We start from the raw sequence: 13,799 nt of genomic DNA on the forward strand, positions 1-13,799 counted from the left end.
GAAGAGGGCTTTCATGTATTCTGCTCCCTCTACCTGGAACGGACTTAAAAAAAACTCTGAAGCTACAGTACAGGCCATTGTCACTTTGCCTGATTTTAAAGTTAATGTCACAGACTTTGCAACGTCTGAACTGGGAGTTTGCAAATGCATTAATACATAATGCTGATGCTACATGTTACATAATGTTAAGGATATGGTGGTGCTTGCTCAATTATTTTTTTCTTTTATCCTTTTGTCTGTTTTGTCCTTTATGTTGTAAATGATTTGTATTGCAGCCATTTTGGTCAGGTCTTGCTCGTAAAAGAGATCCGTATTTTACCTGGTTAAAAAAAAAAGGTTTAGGCATAATGTTCTGTCTCTTTTTCTCTATCTCACTTCTCTCTTCTTTCTCTCCTTTATCTCACTTCTCTCTCCTTTATCTCACTTCTCTCTCCTTTATCTCACCTTTATCTCCTTTATCTCACTTCTCCTTTATCTCTCCTTTATCTCACTTCTCTCATCTCACTTCTCTCTCTTTTATCTCACTTATCTCTCTCCTTTATCTTGCGTCTCTCTCTCGTTCCTCTATTCCTCATCCTGCACTCAGAGAGTGCTGTTTTTAGGTCATTGCTCTCTCCATTGTTTGGGTTTTAGAGGCAAAACAAACAACTCCCGTTCTTCAACGTAGCAAGCATTGTCCACCACCGCACAAAAGCAACACAACCCAGACCATGTCTTCTCTCAGGTGGTCTGACTCACTGTGGAATGGGAGTTGTAAGCATCACTCACACAGACCTGTCCATTGCTGTGACATAAAGTTGGCCTTTTCGATTCTGTCACGATTCAAGAGTGACCTTTTCTCTTTCTCATGTTATTAAAAAATAAATAAATTGATTCTTCTCCCCTCTCTTTGTCTTTCTCACTTCCCAGGCGCTCCACCAGTTGTATTATGATCCTAATATAGAGAACAAGAACCTGGCCCAAAAATGGCTGATGCAGGCCCAGATCTCCCCTCAGGCCTGGCAGTTCTGCTGGGCTCTGCTCAGCCCAGATAAGGTATGGCACACACATACATCAAACACTATACACTGATACACATGCTCACACACGTACATACATGCACACACAGATGCATACGTACAAACACATGCATGCACTTACAAACACTCTCTCTCGCTCTATCTTATACATATCTTCTTACAGACGTATAGAGAAATTATTTTTGTATTATTATTATGTCACTCAAATAATGAACTCCTCCCCATAGGTTCCAGAGATCCAGTACTTTGGCGCCAGCGCGCTCCACACTAAGATCTCTCGCTACTGGTCGGACATCCCCACTGACCAGTACGAGTCCCTGAAGACCCAGCTGTTCTCTCAGATCGCCTGCTTCTCCTCGGGCTCCAAGATGGTGCTCACTCGCCTGTGCGTGGCGCTGGCCTCGCTGGCGCTCAACACCATGCCCGAGGCCTGGCCCGGCGCGGTGGCAGAGATGGTGCGGGTGTTCCAGGAGGAGGGGGGAGGGGTGGACGGGCGTGCACGCTGCCTGGCACTTCTGGAGCTGCTCACCGTGCTGCCGGAGGAGTTTCAGACCAGCCGTCTGCCGCAGTACCGCAAGGGACAGGTGAGGGCTGTGTGTTTGTGGTGGGGGGGGGGGGGGGGGGGGGGTAAAATCTACACAACAGCTTTTATACTGCACAGAAGCCACTCTGCCATACATTTTTTACAACTATATGGTCACCTACTGAAAAAGGTTTGCAGCCTACAGCTGTAGGTTGGACATTCTTTGGAATTGTACTGGGTTCTGTTTAGAGACTTTTTCTTATCTTGGTTTCTGTGAATTAATGTAACAGACATCTGACAAAAAAAACATCCAACCCTAGATATCTCCTTTCCTCTAGGTACGAGGGGCCCTGGGCCGTGAGTGGGGGTCAGTGTGTCCTTTGCTGCAGCAGTTGCTGCGCAGGGCGGACAGCCCCGGGGCAGTGAAAGCCCGCGTGCTGCGCTGCCTGTCCTCCTGGGTGCTACTGGACGTGCCCCTCAACGAGAGCGAGGGCCTGGTGCAGGACTGCTTCAGTGCCCTGCCCGACCCGGAACTGTTCGACACAGCAGTGGAGGCCATAGTCAACGCTATCTCACAGCCCGACTCACAGAGGTGTGTGTCTGTCTGTCTGTCTGTCTGTCTGTCTGTTTGTGTACCTGACGAGGCTGAGACCTGACAAGCAGCAGCCATCTGTGAGAGGATCTAAAGAGTAGCTTTTATTGTTAGACCAATATGTGTGTGTGTGTGTCTGAGAGAGGGAGAGGGAGGGAGGGAGGGAGAGAGGGAGAGAGAGAGAGAGCGAAGGAGGACATTGGAAGGGCATCGGAGTAAGAAGGGAGAGAGCAGGGGGGTGTGGGTGAGATACAGGGCGAGTTGACAGCCAGGGGGAGGATAGCGGCATTTCTCGGCTGGCTGGCGTTGCCATGGTTACAGAGCAGGGGAGAGATGTCATCACACCCCGATTGATTCAGACATGCAGGCACCCATTACCCCTCCCCTGGAGAGGGTGGGAGGGGTGGGTTAGAGGGGAAGATGTGGGTAGATGGTACTGTAGCTAACAGCAGAAAGGGTTACAGAGAGGTGGGAAAAAGAGAAGAAAATAGGACGGATAAAGTGGGAGGGGTGAAATAGAGAGACTCCATCCTTCTGCTCTGCAGGGACACGTTTGATCTGTGAAGGTGCTGCTGGTAAATCTACTTATATATAGTCTAGACACACACTGTGTGGCAGATGGAGAGGAGGAAAACGAATGGGGCAGGGGTTACAGGTTGAGTAACTGTCCCAGTGTTCCCCAGAGGAGCTGTGTATGTATTATAATAACTGTATATCTGTGTTCGTCATGTCATGGAAGCCTTGCGTCCTAGACCCTCTCATTATTGGGGTTACCGACACACCCGGGGGCCTGTTTTTGACAGGGTAACGAGGTGTGTGATTTACGACGCTATACTTGAGAGCAAGAACAAGAGAGGGAGAAGAGAAAAGGAGGAGTACACTGAAGACATTACAAAGGTTATGTTTGCTGTAGACCTTGAAAAATCTGTGCCCACCTTGGCTTAATTCTGTACAGTCTGCTCTCTCCGTCTGTTCTCTACCCCTCTCTCTACATCCCTATTTTATCGTCTGACTCGGCTAAGCCCCTCCTTCCTGCCTCTTGTTCTTTCTCTGGTTAAACACATTACAGTCAAACTAATTTGGGAGGATGCTATTGGTCCAGCTGCATCCTGTTGCCAGGCAACCCATTTCCCCTGTCTCGGAGTGTTGCGGTAATTGCGGAGGGGATCAGAGTGGTGGGGAGATAAGGGAGGGGGGGGGATAAGGGTGGGGGGGGGTGGGGGGGGGGGCGGGGGCGGCAGACGGGGAGAGAGAGAGACATGGAGCGAGAGAGGGAAAGGAGAGAAGAGATGAGGGGCGAGGAGGGGAAGAAATGTGTAATAGAGGGGAACAGGGGAGAACGAGAGATGGAGGGAGAGAGGGAAAGAGCGAGTGAGAGAGGAAGAGAGGGAAAGAGCGAGTGAGAGAGGGAAAGAGGAAAGAGGAAAAGAGGAGACTGTCTCAGTGGAACCTCATCTCAACACACATACAAACCCAGTCTGCTCTTACCACACACCCACACAAACATGCATACATTCACGTGTGTACACACACACACACTAATTTCCACCTCCCATCCCCCCAGCTAAGAGTGCACGACCTGCATCTCCAAAGCGTCCTATTAAAAATGAATGATTTTTTGAGTGCAGTCTGCCCCTCAAACACACACATGCACACAACACACACAGAGTTAAGTGCAATCAGCCCTGGTGCAGCTCTTACAGAGTTAGTCAGACCCACAGTCCACACCATGTAGGTCCAGCACACACAGGTAATACAGGCACATTGGATGGAGACTCCTACTCAAAGCAGGGTGGAGCCATCATCTCTAGAGAGGGTTTATCCTGCCCTCAGTGTACGTCTGTGCACTAATTTACAGGTAGCAAAAAATACTAAAGGAGATTTAGTGAAACAGAAATTTGTGAAACAGAAATACACAAAAAGAGTATATACTACACGATACTACAATATACTCCATTGTAGGGCTGTAACGAATGTTATTTTTTAACATTCGAAGCTTCGATCGAAGTATTCGAACGAAGCTTCAAATGTCTATTAAAAAGAAAAATGTACTTCAAAAAATAAAATAACTTATTTTTATTTTATTTTTTTTTATAAACGAAATCCTCAATTTGAATAAAGTGATTAATCTGATTAAATTAGTATTTTTCTTTTATTAAATCAACTTTCTTTAACACATTCCCGGCCATTGGGGGCCGTCTAATCTCACGCTATACGGCCAGCATTTCAAAACAGACTTTCATTGTGTGTGAGGCTGTTTGTAGAGCAAAATCTATACTTTATAGTATTGCTATCTGTCCATTCTCATTGTCAATTGACATCATAAACCGTCCCTTCAAAATGGCTTAAAGAAATTTTTTTTTCATCAATACGTTCCCATTTTATAGCGTCTTGAATATAAGCGTTATATGGGATTTGGTCTAGTATATTTCCTGGAAGGCGAGATACAGGGCGCTAAGCTAATAACATTCAATCGAATGGCGTTTCGGCACTACAGAAGCTAGAGCTAAAACTCAAAATGCCCAAAAGGATTTCCCAGTTATCGATCGCCATCTGGTAGATCGATATGTCCATTGGCTGATTATATATTCCTTTACTGCATAGTGAATTCGGTGTCGCAAAAGGTATTCCAAGCTACAGGCTATACGTATAGATTCCAGCTAACGGGAAACTCCATTCAAAGTCAAGAAAAATAATATACCGTTCTGCCACAGGGAACACTGCATTATCGAGACAGCGGCCCTACGAGGATCTGGCCGGTAATGCACTTTTCAGAATTCCAAGAGTAGGGTAAATCTGCAGTGCCGCTCTGTGACATTGAGTAGGTTATTAAAATGGGATAAAAGCCAAAACAACCTTGACACGGACATGTCCGTGGTTGGCCCTCTACCGTTGGATCCGAAACACGGACATGTCCGTGGTTGGCCGGGAACCAGTTAATGAATATAACTCATCAGTTTCGTCAACATAAATAATCCAATAAGGGCACGGTTGGTATGAAAGTGATGGTGACGTCTTATATTATAATATTAGTGTAGCCTAATCTTTAACTGCAACTGTGAAGAAAACCCCCATTGGTTTAAACAGATTGAATAGAAAAATAAATAAAAAATGTATTAAAAATTCGAATGTTGATATAGAATTCGAATGTCAACATTATGTTTGAAGCATTCGGTACAGCCCTACTCCATTGCATGTCCTAATTCGGGATGGGCGTGAGTATCGATTACTTGAGTACTCCCCGTTTCAACTGAACTTTAGTGGATGCTTGCTTTTTATTTTACCACCAAATACAGTTCACCAAAAGTGCTTGTTTGTGCCACTGAAACAGAAATCTTGTTCTGGGATCCCGCAAGGTGTGAGTTGTTGCAGGAAGACAACACTGGTAGCTGTGGATGAATGAATGAATGAATGAACGAAAACTTTATTTAACAGATTGCAGAATGGGTACAGTACGGCTCAATACACACAATTGTTAATCCATTAACAAACACACTGTAGCACCCACTCCACACACTTTATAGCACACACCCACTTTAAACAAACACACTGTAGCACCCACTCCCCACACTTTATATTTATTGATGAAGGATTGCACTACAACTCGTACACCTTACTGTAAATTGTACCTAAATTGTACCTCATCCCATTTCTGCTTTGCACTAGATAGTACTGTACATTAGTACACTGCATTTTATTGTATATTATATGGTAACTCAGAACATTGTACATATGTCTATACCGAACACTGTGACCTCATTTTCTTCTTCTAAATTACATGCTGTAAGGCGTCTTTGAGATCAATATTTCATATTTTCGTCATGGTATTCACATTTCACCCACGGAGTCTTGGCTGGTGCTATAGGACTCTGCTCAACTCTGCAACGCTTCAATACCGCCACCTCGTGGCCGATCGATGAGTTGCCAAACCAGAAGTGGCCGGAAGTGCTTGGTCCGTCCCCTATTTTCGTCCGGCCACTCGGTGATCGTCCCGGGGCTCAATACAGACACAGTGGATATGGATCTTTGCCATAACTCAATAATCAACATTATTTGGACGTGTATTAGTAATATACAACCCGGCAATGGATCGCATCGATCAACATCCCATAATAGCGATCTTTTTGCTCCACTCATCACCCAACGCTACAAGGAGACTGGGGTGAGTTTCAGCGTTTTTCTTTACCATTTTCGATACAAACTGCTCTGATCTATATATCACCCATACTACATGAATCATTTAACGTCGGTCACGGAATTATAAACAACCCCCTCCGTTCATCCGTGCATCCGCGCATGATGAGTCATAACGTCTAGGACCATGTACAGTTGAGATTTTTTATCTGGCGTCGATCGGTATCAAACTGCATTTGATTATCTAATATATGCATTTATGGCTATATCTCACGTTCTATGAAATACTGCAGAAAACGATAAAAACATATTTATACTCTAGACGGTATTTTTGTATGAATGTGTGAATGAAAAAGTAAAACGTTCCTACATCCTGAACGATAGATAATTGATGTTGAATGGGCCATAGTAATGTCAATTTAGCAATACAATTAAAAAAAGTTATAGCCCTGCAAAGAAGGTGAACATCTCCATAGACAAATAGAGCTGGCAGAGGATGGTTTAGGATGGGTACAATGCCCGGCAGAGAATTGGTTAAGGGGATGCAGACCAGAGAAAGACGTTTGTCTTGTTTACATCAGGGTCCCCCATTTTCAATTCATAGTGACATTTATGACATACATGACATCATGACATTTATGGCATAGGGACATACATGACATACAGGTATATATAGTACTGTAACATTTGTGACGTTTATGATATGCAAATATACAGTACTGTTACCCATAGATCCTGACAGAAAGTATATACTTATGATGGGGAGGAGACTGTACATTAGGAGGGGGTGGGTGGGTGGGAGAGAAATATACATACGGTGGGGAGAGAATATATACATATGGTGGGGAGGAGACTGTACATTAGGAGGGGGTGGGTGTGAGAGAAATATACATACGGTGGGGAGGAGACTGTTTATTAGGAGGGGGTGGGGGGGTTTGGACATTTACGGTGGCCAGTTTCGAGCATGAGCGTGTGCCGTGAAAAAGTTTGTTGCGTTGCAATAAAATATTAAAAACAGCAGTTTGTGTTTGCATTTCCAAATTGTGCCAACAACACATTGCCCACTTTGCATAGCATTCATATACAATTGATACAGACATGCCATTCCATGAGCAGGGAGACCTGCTGCAGACAGAGTGGAGGTAATTATTACAAATGGTAACTGACTGTTTTGACTGACGATACATATTAAGCATTGGATATATTGCTGTGGATTATGTCCGCGGAGCGACACATAATAAACTCGGTAGTGTGTGACTCGTTATTGCGCTTTAACCTCTTAAGCCGCCAACAACGGAAGGCTAACCATTTTTCTCTTACAAATATTGGGTCTCATTCCCGAAAAATTTTCAAAGATATATTCAGGAAGACTTATCTTGGAACCACTGAGACATAATCTATGACAAGTACACTCCGAGTCCTGAACGTGCTGGAGATATGTCTTAAGTGGCTGAAACGGTCGCAGAAATTATATGATCTGATATCTGCTTGGAGAATGGCATTCTGTCGTAAACTCCAAAGCGCGTTCCCGTTCAGCTCATTTGCATACAAACCACGCCCCCGACAGTCCTTATAAAGCAGTCAATGGGCAGTGTGCAAACCCTCGCTGAAATGTCAAAGCGCCGTTCTGACACGGTAGGAAGAGGCGCACCTGCCTCTAAGCAACGACGTAGGAATTTCACCAATGCTGAAATGGAGGTGGGGATCCCTTGTAAACAAGACAAACGTATTCCTCTGGTCTGCATCCCCTTAACAATTGTGTGTATTGAGCTGTACTGTATTGTAAATTCTGCAATCTGTTAATAAAGTTTCCATTCATTAATTCAGGTACTGATATCGGGAGTGGAGAATTATAAGGGGGTTCTTTTCAGCAGCGTCAGCTCCGGTTACAGGGGCACCCACAATAAACATCCCTGACACCCTTTGAGTATTACTGAGTGATGCGTTTAGTTATTGGTATACATTGTAAACTGCATCGAATAATGACAGAAGCAAGCAAGTCGAATTCAGGTCCAGATTTAATTCACCTATAAATAGGAATTAATTGCACGCATGTGAATAATCTATTCACATGCGTGCAATTAATTGCTGTCGGACTAAGACAGCACGCCTATTATCCGGGCCCATTAATGGGTCAGGATGCATGTCCTGGTCGGGTGGCTGGAGGGGTAGCGGGACACCACGCTTCTCCGCAATGTTGTGCAGGACGCAGCAGGCCATGATAATCGTACACACCTGGAAAGAATAAATAAGCCACAATAAATGACATGCAACATATGATTGTATTGGGTTGAGGTGGGCACTCATACATGTTTTAACACTGCACGGCCAAAACAATTTATCAGCTGTTGCCTTCATCCACACCTTATCCGGCTTGTACAGCAGCTTGCCACCTGCTGCGTCCAAACACATCCAGCGTCTCTTTATTGACCCAATTGTGCGCTCCACGGTGGACCGGGCTCGTTATACGCCGCCTCCTGCGCGGCGTGAGGGTTGGCGACTGGGGTCATCAGCCATGGGGCCAGTGCATATCCACGGTCTCCTAATAAAACAAGTCATTAGAGGAATAGAAGCCTATACTGGTGCAAGAACAATTCTATACGCACAGATACTTACCAATTAGCCATGCGTCTCCTGCGTCTCCTTGTTCGAGGAGCATACCCACTTTGCTGTTCTGGAGGATGTACGAGTCGTGCGCACCTCCTGGGAAACGGGCGACGACGTTCAACAGCTGGTTGTTGGCGTCGCAGATGACCTAATAATAAATAATAAATAATTATAAATTCTATTTGAAGAGAGAAGCAAAAGAAATGATAGATATAGGAAACACAGGAAAAAAGAAAAAACAAGTAAGATGAGAAAAGGAAGCAAGGTGCTGTCCAATTGGATGAAGTGGTAACAAGAGAGTAAACAAAAAATAGAAACATACCTGTACATTGATAGAATGGTACTGCTTCCGATTAAGGTATGGGAACGAGTCTGGGGAGGGTGCCAGGATGCGCACGTGGGTGCAGTCAATAGCGCCGATGATGTTTGGCAGCCCAGCGATGGCATGGAATGCCGTCTTCACTGGGATCTGCTCTTGGGCGGAAAAGGGGAATCTGATGTACTGTGTGGTCAACTCCACGATGCCAGCCAAGACCCGTGGGATGCAGCGGCTGATGGAGGTCTGGGATATGCCCACCCTGTCTCCTAGCTCCCTCTGGAATGTTCCAGTTGCTAGGAAGCCCAAGGTGGACAGTACCTGGATGTGCGGTGGCACAGGGTTGGAGCGTCTGGTCTGGCTCCTCAGTGCTGGCTCCAGCGTCTCGGACAGCTCCATTAGCACAGGTCTTGGCAGCCTGAAGCGTCCCAGCAGGTACGCGTCACTCTCGGTGAAGAGATCAGCGTGGTCCCTGTACTGGCGCTCCCTATTCATTGCGCGTTCGTATCGGGCATAATTATGCTGGACGTTACCCATAATTGTGTGTGTAAGCCTTGGGTGCAGAGTTGACTATAAGTTTTAAGCATGGCGCGATTAATCACTGTTAATTGAATGCCAGGGTTCAATGTACATGATTGCTGTTAAATAGTTTCTTCACAAACATAGCCACAACACTGGTAAACAAACTACCCTCCCACTCAGGGCATTATGGGGTAGAACACATAGTAGCATACTACAAGAACCTAGGGGTCCACAAAGACGACTTCAAACTGGAAATGGTAACAACAGATGAGGTACTCAAAAAACTGAGCGCCCTCCAACCCAACAAGGCCACTGGCCATGACAACATCCCCTCCAAATTCCTCAGAGACTCAGCAGCCGCCATCACCCCAGACATCACACACATAATAAACCTCTCCATAAAACAGGGACACGTCCCCAAGGACTTCAAAATTGCGAGAGTGACCCCTCTGCACAAAAAAGGCAGTAAATTAGACCCAGGTAACTACCGCCCTGTTTCTATCCTTACCTCCATCTCGAAAGTCATGGAAAAAATTGTATACGAACAGGTCGAAAAATACCTTGCGGAAAAAAATCGAATCTACGAATTCCAATCTGGCTTCAGAACATCCCACTCCACTGACACATGCCTTCTCTATTTAAACGACCACATCAAACAAGAGGTGGACGCGGGCAAATACTGCGGCATGGTCATGCTGGACCTACAAAAGGCCTTCGACACTGTCAATCACACCATTCTGATTGACAAGCTAAAAGCAATTGGTTTTGATAGTCTATCAGTGAGCTGGATGCAATCCTACCTGGAGGGGAGAGAGCAGATGGTGGAGGTAAACGGTACCCTATCCCCCCCCCTCACAGTAAACTGTGGTGTTCCACAAGGAAGCATACTAGGTCCGCTACTGTTCCTAATTTATGCAAATGACATGTCGTCAGCTTGTGACTGCAACTTGTTCCTGTTTGCGGACGACTCAGCCCTGCTGGTCTCTGACAAGAACAAGTTACAGGTTGAAAAAACTCTCAGCTCAGAACTAGGCAAAATCTGCATATGGCTCGCTGATAACAAACTATCATTACACATGGGCAAAACAGAGTCCATTCTCTTCGGTTCAAATAACAAACTCAGCAAGACCGACGGCTTCTCAGTTACAGTGGGTGACAATATTGTCACAAGGAAAGAAGATATTACCTACCTGGGTTCCATCCTAGAGGCAAATCTTTCCTGTGACAAAATGGCATCCAATGTAATAAAAAAAGTCAACCAACGAACTCGATTCTTGTACCGGATCTCCTCACTGGTAAACAAGAATACCCTGAAGACTCTAGCAGGAGCACTCATTCAAGGGTACTACGACTATGCTTGCACCTCATGGTACCAAAGCACCTCAAAGGCGCTAAAAACAAAATTACAAACATCTCAAAACAAACTGGTCAGACTACTGCTTGACCTTACTCCTAGAACCCACCTCACCCCTGCCCACTTTGACAACCTAGGATGGCTTAGAGTAGACGACAGAGTACAGCAACTTGCAATGGGCCTGGTCTACAAGATACACTACACGACCAAGGTACCCATGTACATGACAAAATACTTCCCAAAGGTCAGTGAATACCACGATCACAACACCAGAGGGAGCTCCACAAATCATGTTAAACCCAGATTCGGCTCAAACAAGGGACTAAACACGTTTTGCAATTATGCCACATCAATGTGGAACGCCCTACCCAAAGCTGTAAAGGAATGTGAATCACTACCCACTTTCAAAAACACTCTCAAAAAACACCTAAGGGAGACTGCAACCCGAAACTGGCCCCTGTAAATGTCCGAACACAACCCCCTCCAATGTACAGTAAATTACCAAGTATGGTCTTGTCAATAATCCAATGTACAGTGTTGTTTGTACAGTTGTACAGTGTCCCCCACCCACCCCTCCTACCCAACCCCCCCCCCCCCCCACTCCTAACGAACCCCCCCCCCCCACTCCTAACCAACCCCACCCACCCAACCACCTCCAATGTACAGTCCCCCCCCACCCCCACCTACCCAATCCAATGTACAGTTTCCACGCCTAATGTATATACTCTTTTCTTTCTGGACTCTTTTTGTATCACAAACAGTACTGTAATTGCAAATCTGGTATGTCATAAATGTATAGATGGAGCAGTACTGTCTATCTGTATGTCATGTATGTCATATATGTTACGATGAATTGAAAATGGGGGACCCTGATGTAAACAAGACGAAAGTCTTTCTCTGGTCTGCATCCCCTTAACAATTGTATGTATTGAGCTGTACTGTACTGTACCCATTCTGCAATCTGTTAATAAAGTTTTCATTCATTCATTCATTCAAGTGCACCTGCAAGGTCGGGTTTATTTGTCACACGCAACATCGTACAGGTAAGATGAGCAGTGGAATGTTTATCCACTGGCTCTTATAATGTATACAATAAGCAAATGTCCCAAACTATAAATAAGAACAACAATAACATTATAACAGAATTATGTGGCTGATGTATTTATTTATTCCGAGTCATTTGCAGTGTGTGTAGCTATTATTTATTTTTCCGACATCAAATAACGTAATTTCTTATCATACAAATATTGTCATATTTATTTTAATTATGATTAAGTAATTAATTCCAAGGAGGCCTGTAGTGTTGACGTGAAGGAATCACTATGAGAACACAGTCTGTCAAGTTGTAATTAAGTTTTAAATTAGTCAATCAATCATGAGATTTGATCGTGGGCTGAGAGCATATTTAAGTGTGCTCCTCAGCACTCTTGGATCTGCTCTCAAATAAGATCTCAGGAAAATTTGAGGACTCCCACTCCCAGCCCTAATATGTCTTAAATAGGCCGTATTTTGTCGTAACTATGTTCGAGAATGAGACCCATTGACTTGATTTTCATGTTTATATCTCACGGGTCGAACAAACCTGAACGTTATTGCCGTAAAATACAACGTATATTGTTTCTTTGCCTTTCTGAACGTCTAGGGGGAAAAAAACTGCGTCGCAATCCGGTAAAAAAAATTGCGGAACTATGGATATTATACAAAAAAAACTTTTAAAATTCAGTACTGTCATGGTCTTACGTCTGCTAAAAAGCTGATAGCATCACGCTGGATTCAACCGGATAAAATGTGCCGGAAGGTATCGGTTCTTACCTATCTTGATGTGATTTATCTAGAGATATCTACCGCACGAATTTTAGGTGTTAGTGAAGCCAGCATAGCAATCTGGTTAGAGGTGGTGGAGAGGATAAAGGTTAGCATATGAATTTGTAATTCCTGGTGTTAAACGGAATAATGGATGGATTGTCCAAGAAGGGGTCCTGAGGGGGGGGGGGGGGGGGGGGGGGGGGGGGGAAGAGAGCGAGCAAGAGCATAGGTATTGTATTGCATTTATTATGGGTAAATCTTTTAATTTACATTTATTTTTATTTAAGTACTGGACTGTCATTATTGTGTCAATCATAGTCCTGTGATTTATTGTGGATTTCCATTGTTTATGTATTGTGTGTCTGGTTTTATGTAAAAAAAAGGGGAAAAATAAAAAACATTTGTTCAAAAAAAATTATAATTCAGTACTGTATCTACAAAAATAAATTAAATCTGCCCTTGGTTCATTTGCTTAGAATTTGAGAAAGATCTCAAGAAGATGCTGAATGAGCTCAGTGGCAACTTTTTTCACGCTTGGTCAATGTTGGCATGGTGTTATCCACCGTCAAAGATTGGTTCATTACAATTTACTCAAGCATAGTAACGGACACAATATTTCTGACACTGGGAATTCCCTGATGTCCATAGATGTCCCTAGATACCAAGGAGCAATCTTCCATTTACTTGGGTATGTACTTTTAGGTGAATTTTCTGAAAATATGGCTAGGGCTTAACTCATTCAGCGCCAGACCCGAGGATAGTCGGGTTAACTCGCCAGCGGTTGAGCGCCATACCCGAGGATAGTCGGGTTTTCATCGTTATTTCGGACCTCTGTGTTACCATAGTATGCCCAAAACCCCCACCACCTCCTAATAGACAGTCTCCTCCCCACCGCATGTATATATTCCCTCCCCGCCGTATGTATA

The 13,799-nt window shown here is 44.5% G+C and overlaps 1 protein-coding gene across 1 annotated transcript in view; it reads left to right on the plus strand.

Moving 5' to 3' along the window:
- ipo13b (importin 13b) overlaps positions 1–13,799 on the plus strand; it is an 88,300-nt gene that overhangs the window by 20,001 nt on the left and 54,500 nt on the right. Inside the window, exons 3-5 of the mRNA XM_084308867.1 lie at positions 910–1,035; positions 1,247–1,603; positions 1,881–2,134. Of these exons, the coding sequence (XP_084164993.1) occupies positions 910–1,035; positions 1,247–1,603; positions 1,881–2,134 (737 nt within the window). The remainder of the gene's footprint in view (positions 1–909; positions 1,036–1,246; positions 1,604–1,880; positions 2,135–13,799) is intronic.

This window comes from Notolepis coatsorum, assembly GCF_963971535.1.
Source record: "Notolepis coatsorum genome assembly, chromosome: 2".
Taxonomy (NCBI): Eukaryota; Metazoa; Chordata; class Actinopteri; order Aulopiformes; family Paralepididae; genus Notolepis; species Notolepis coatsorum.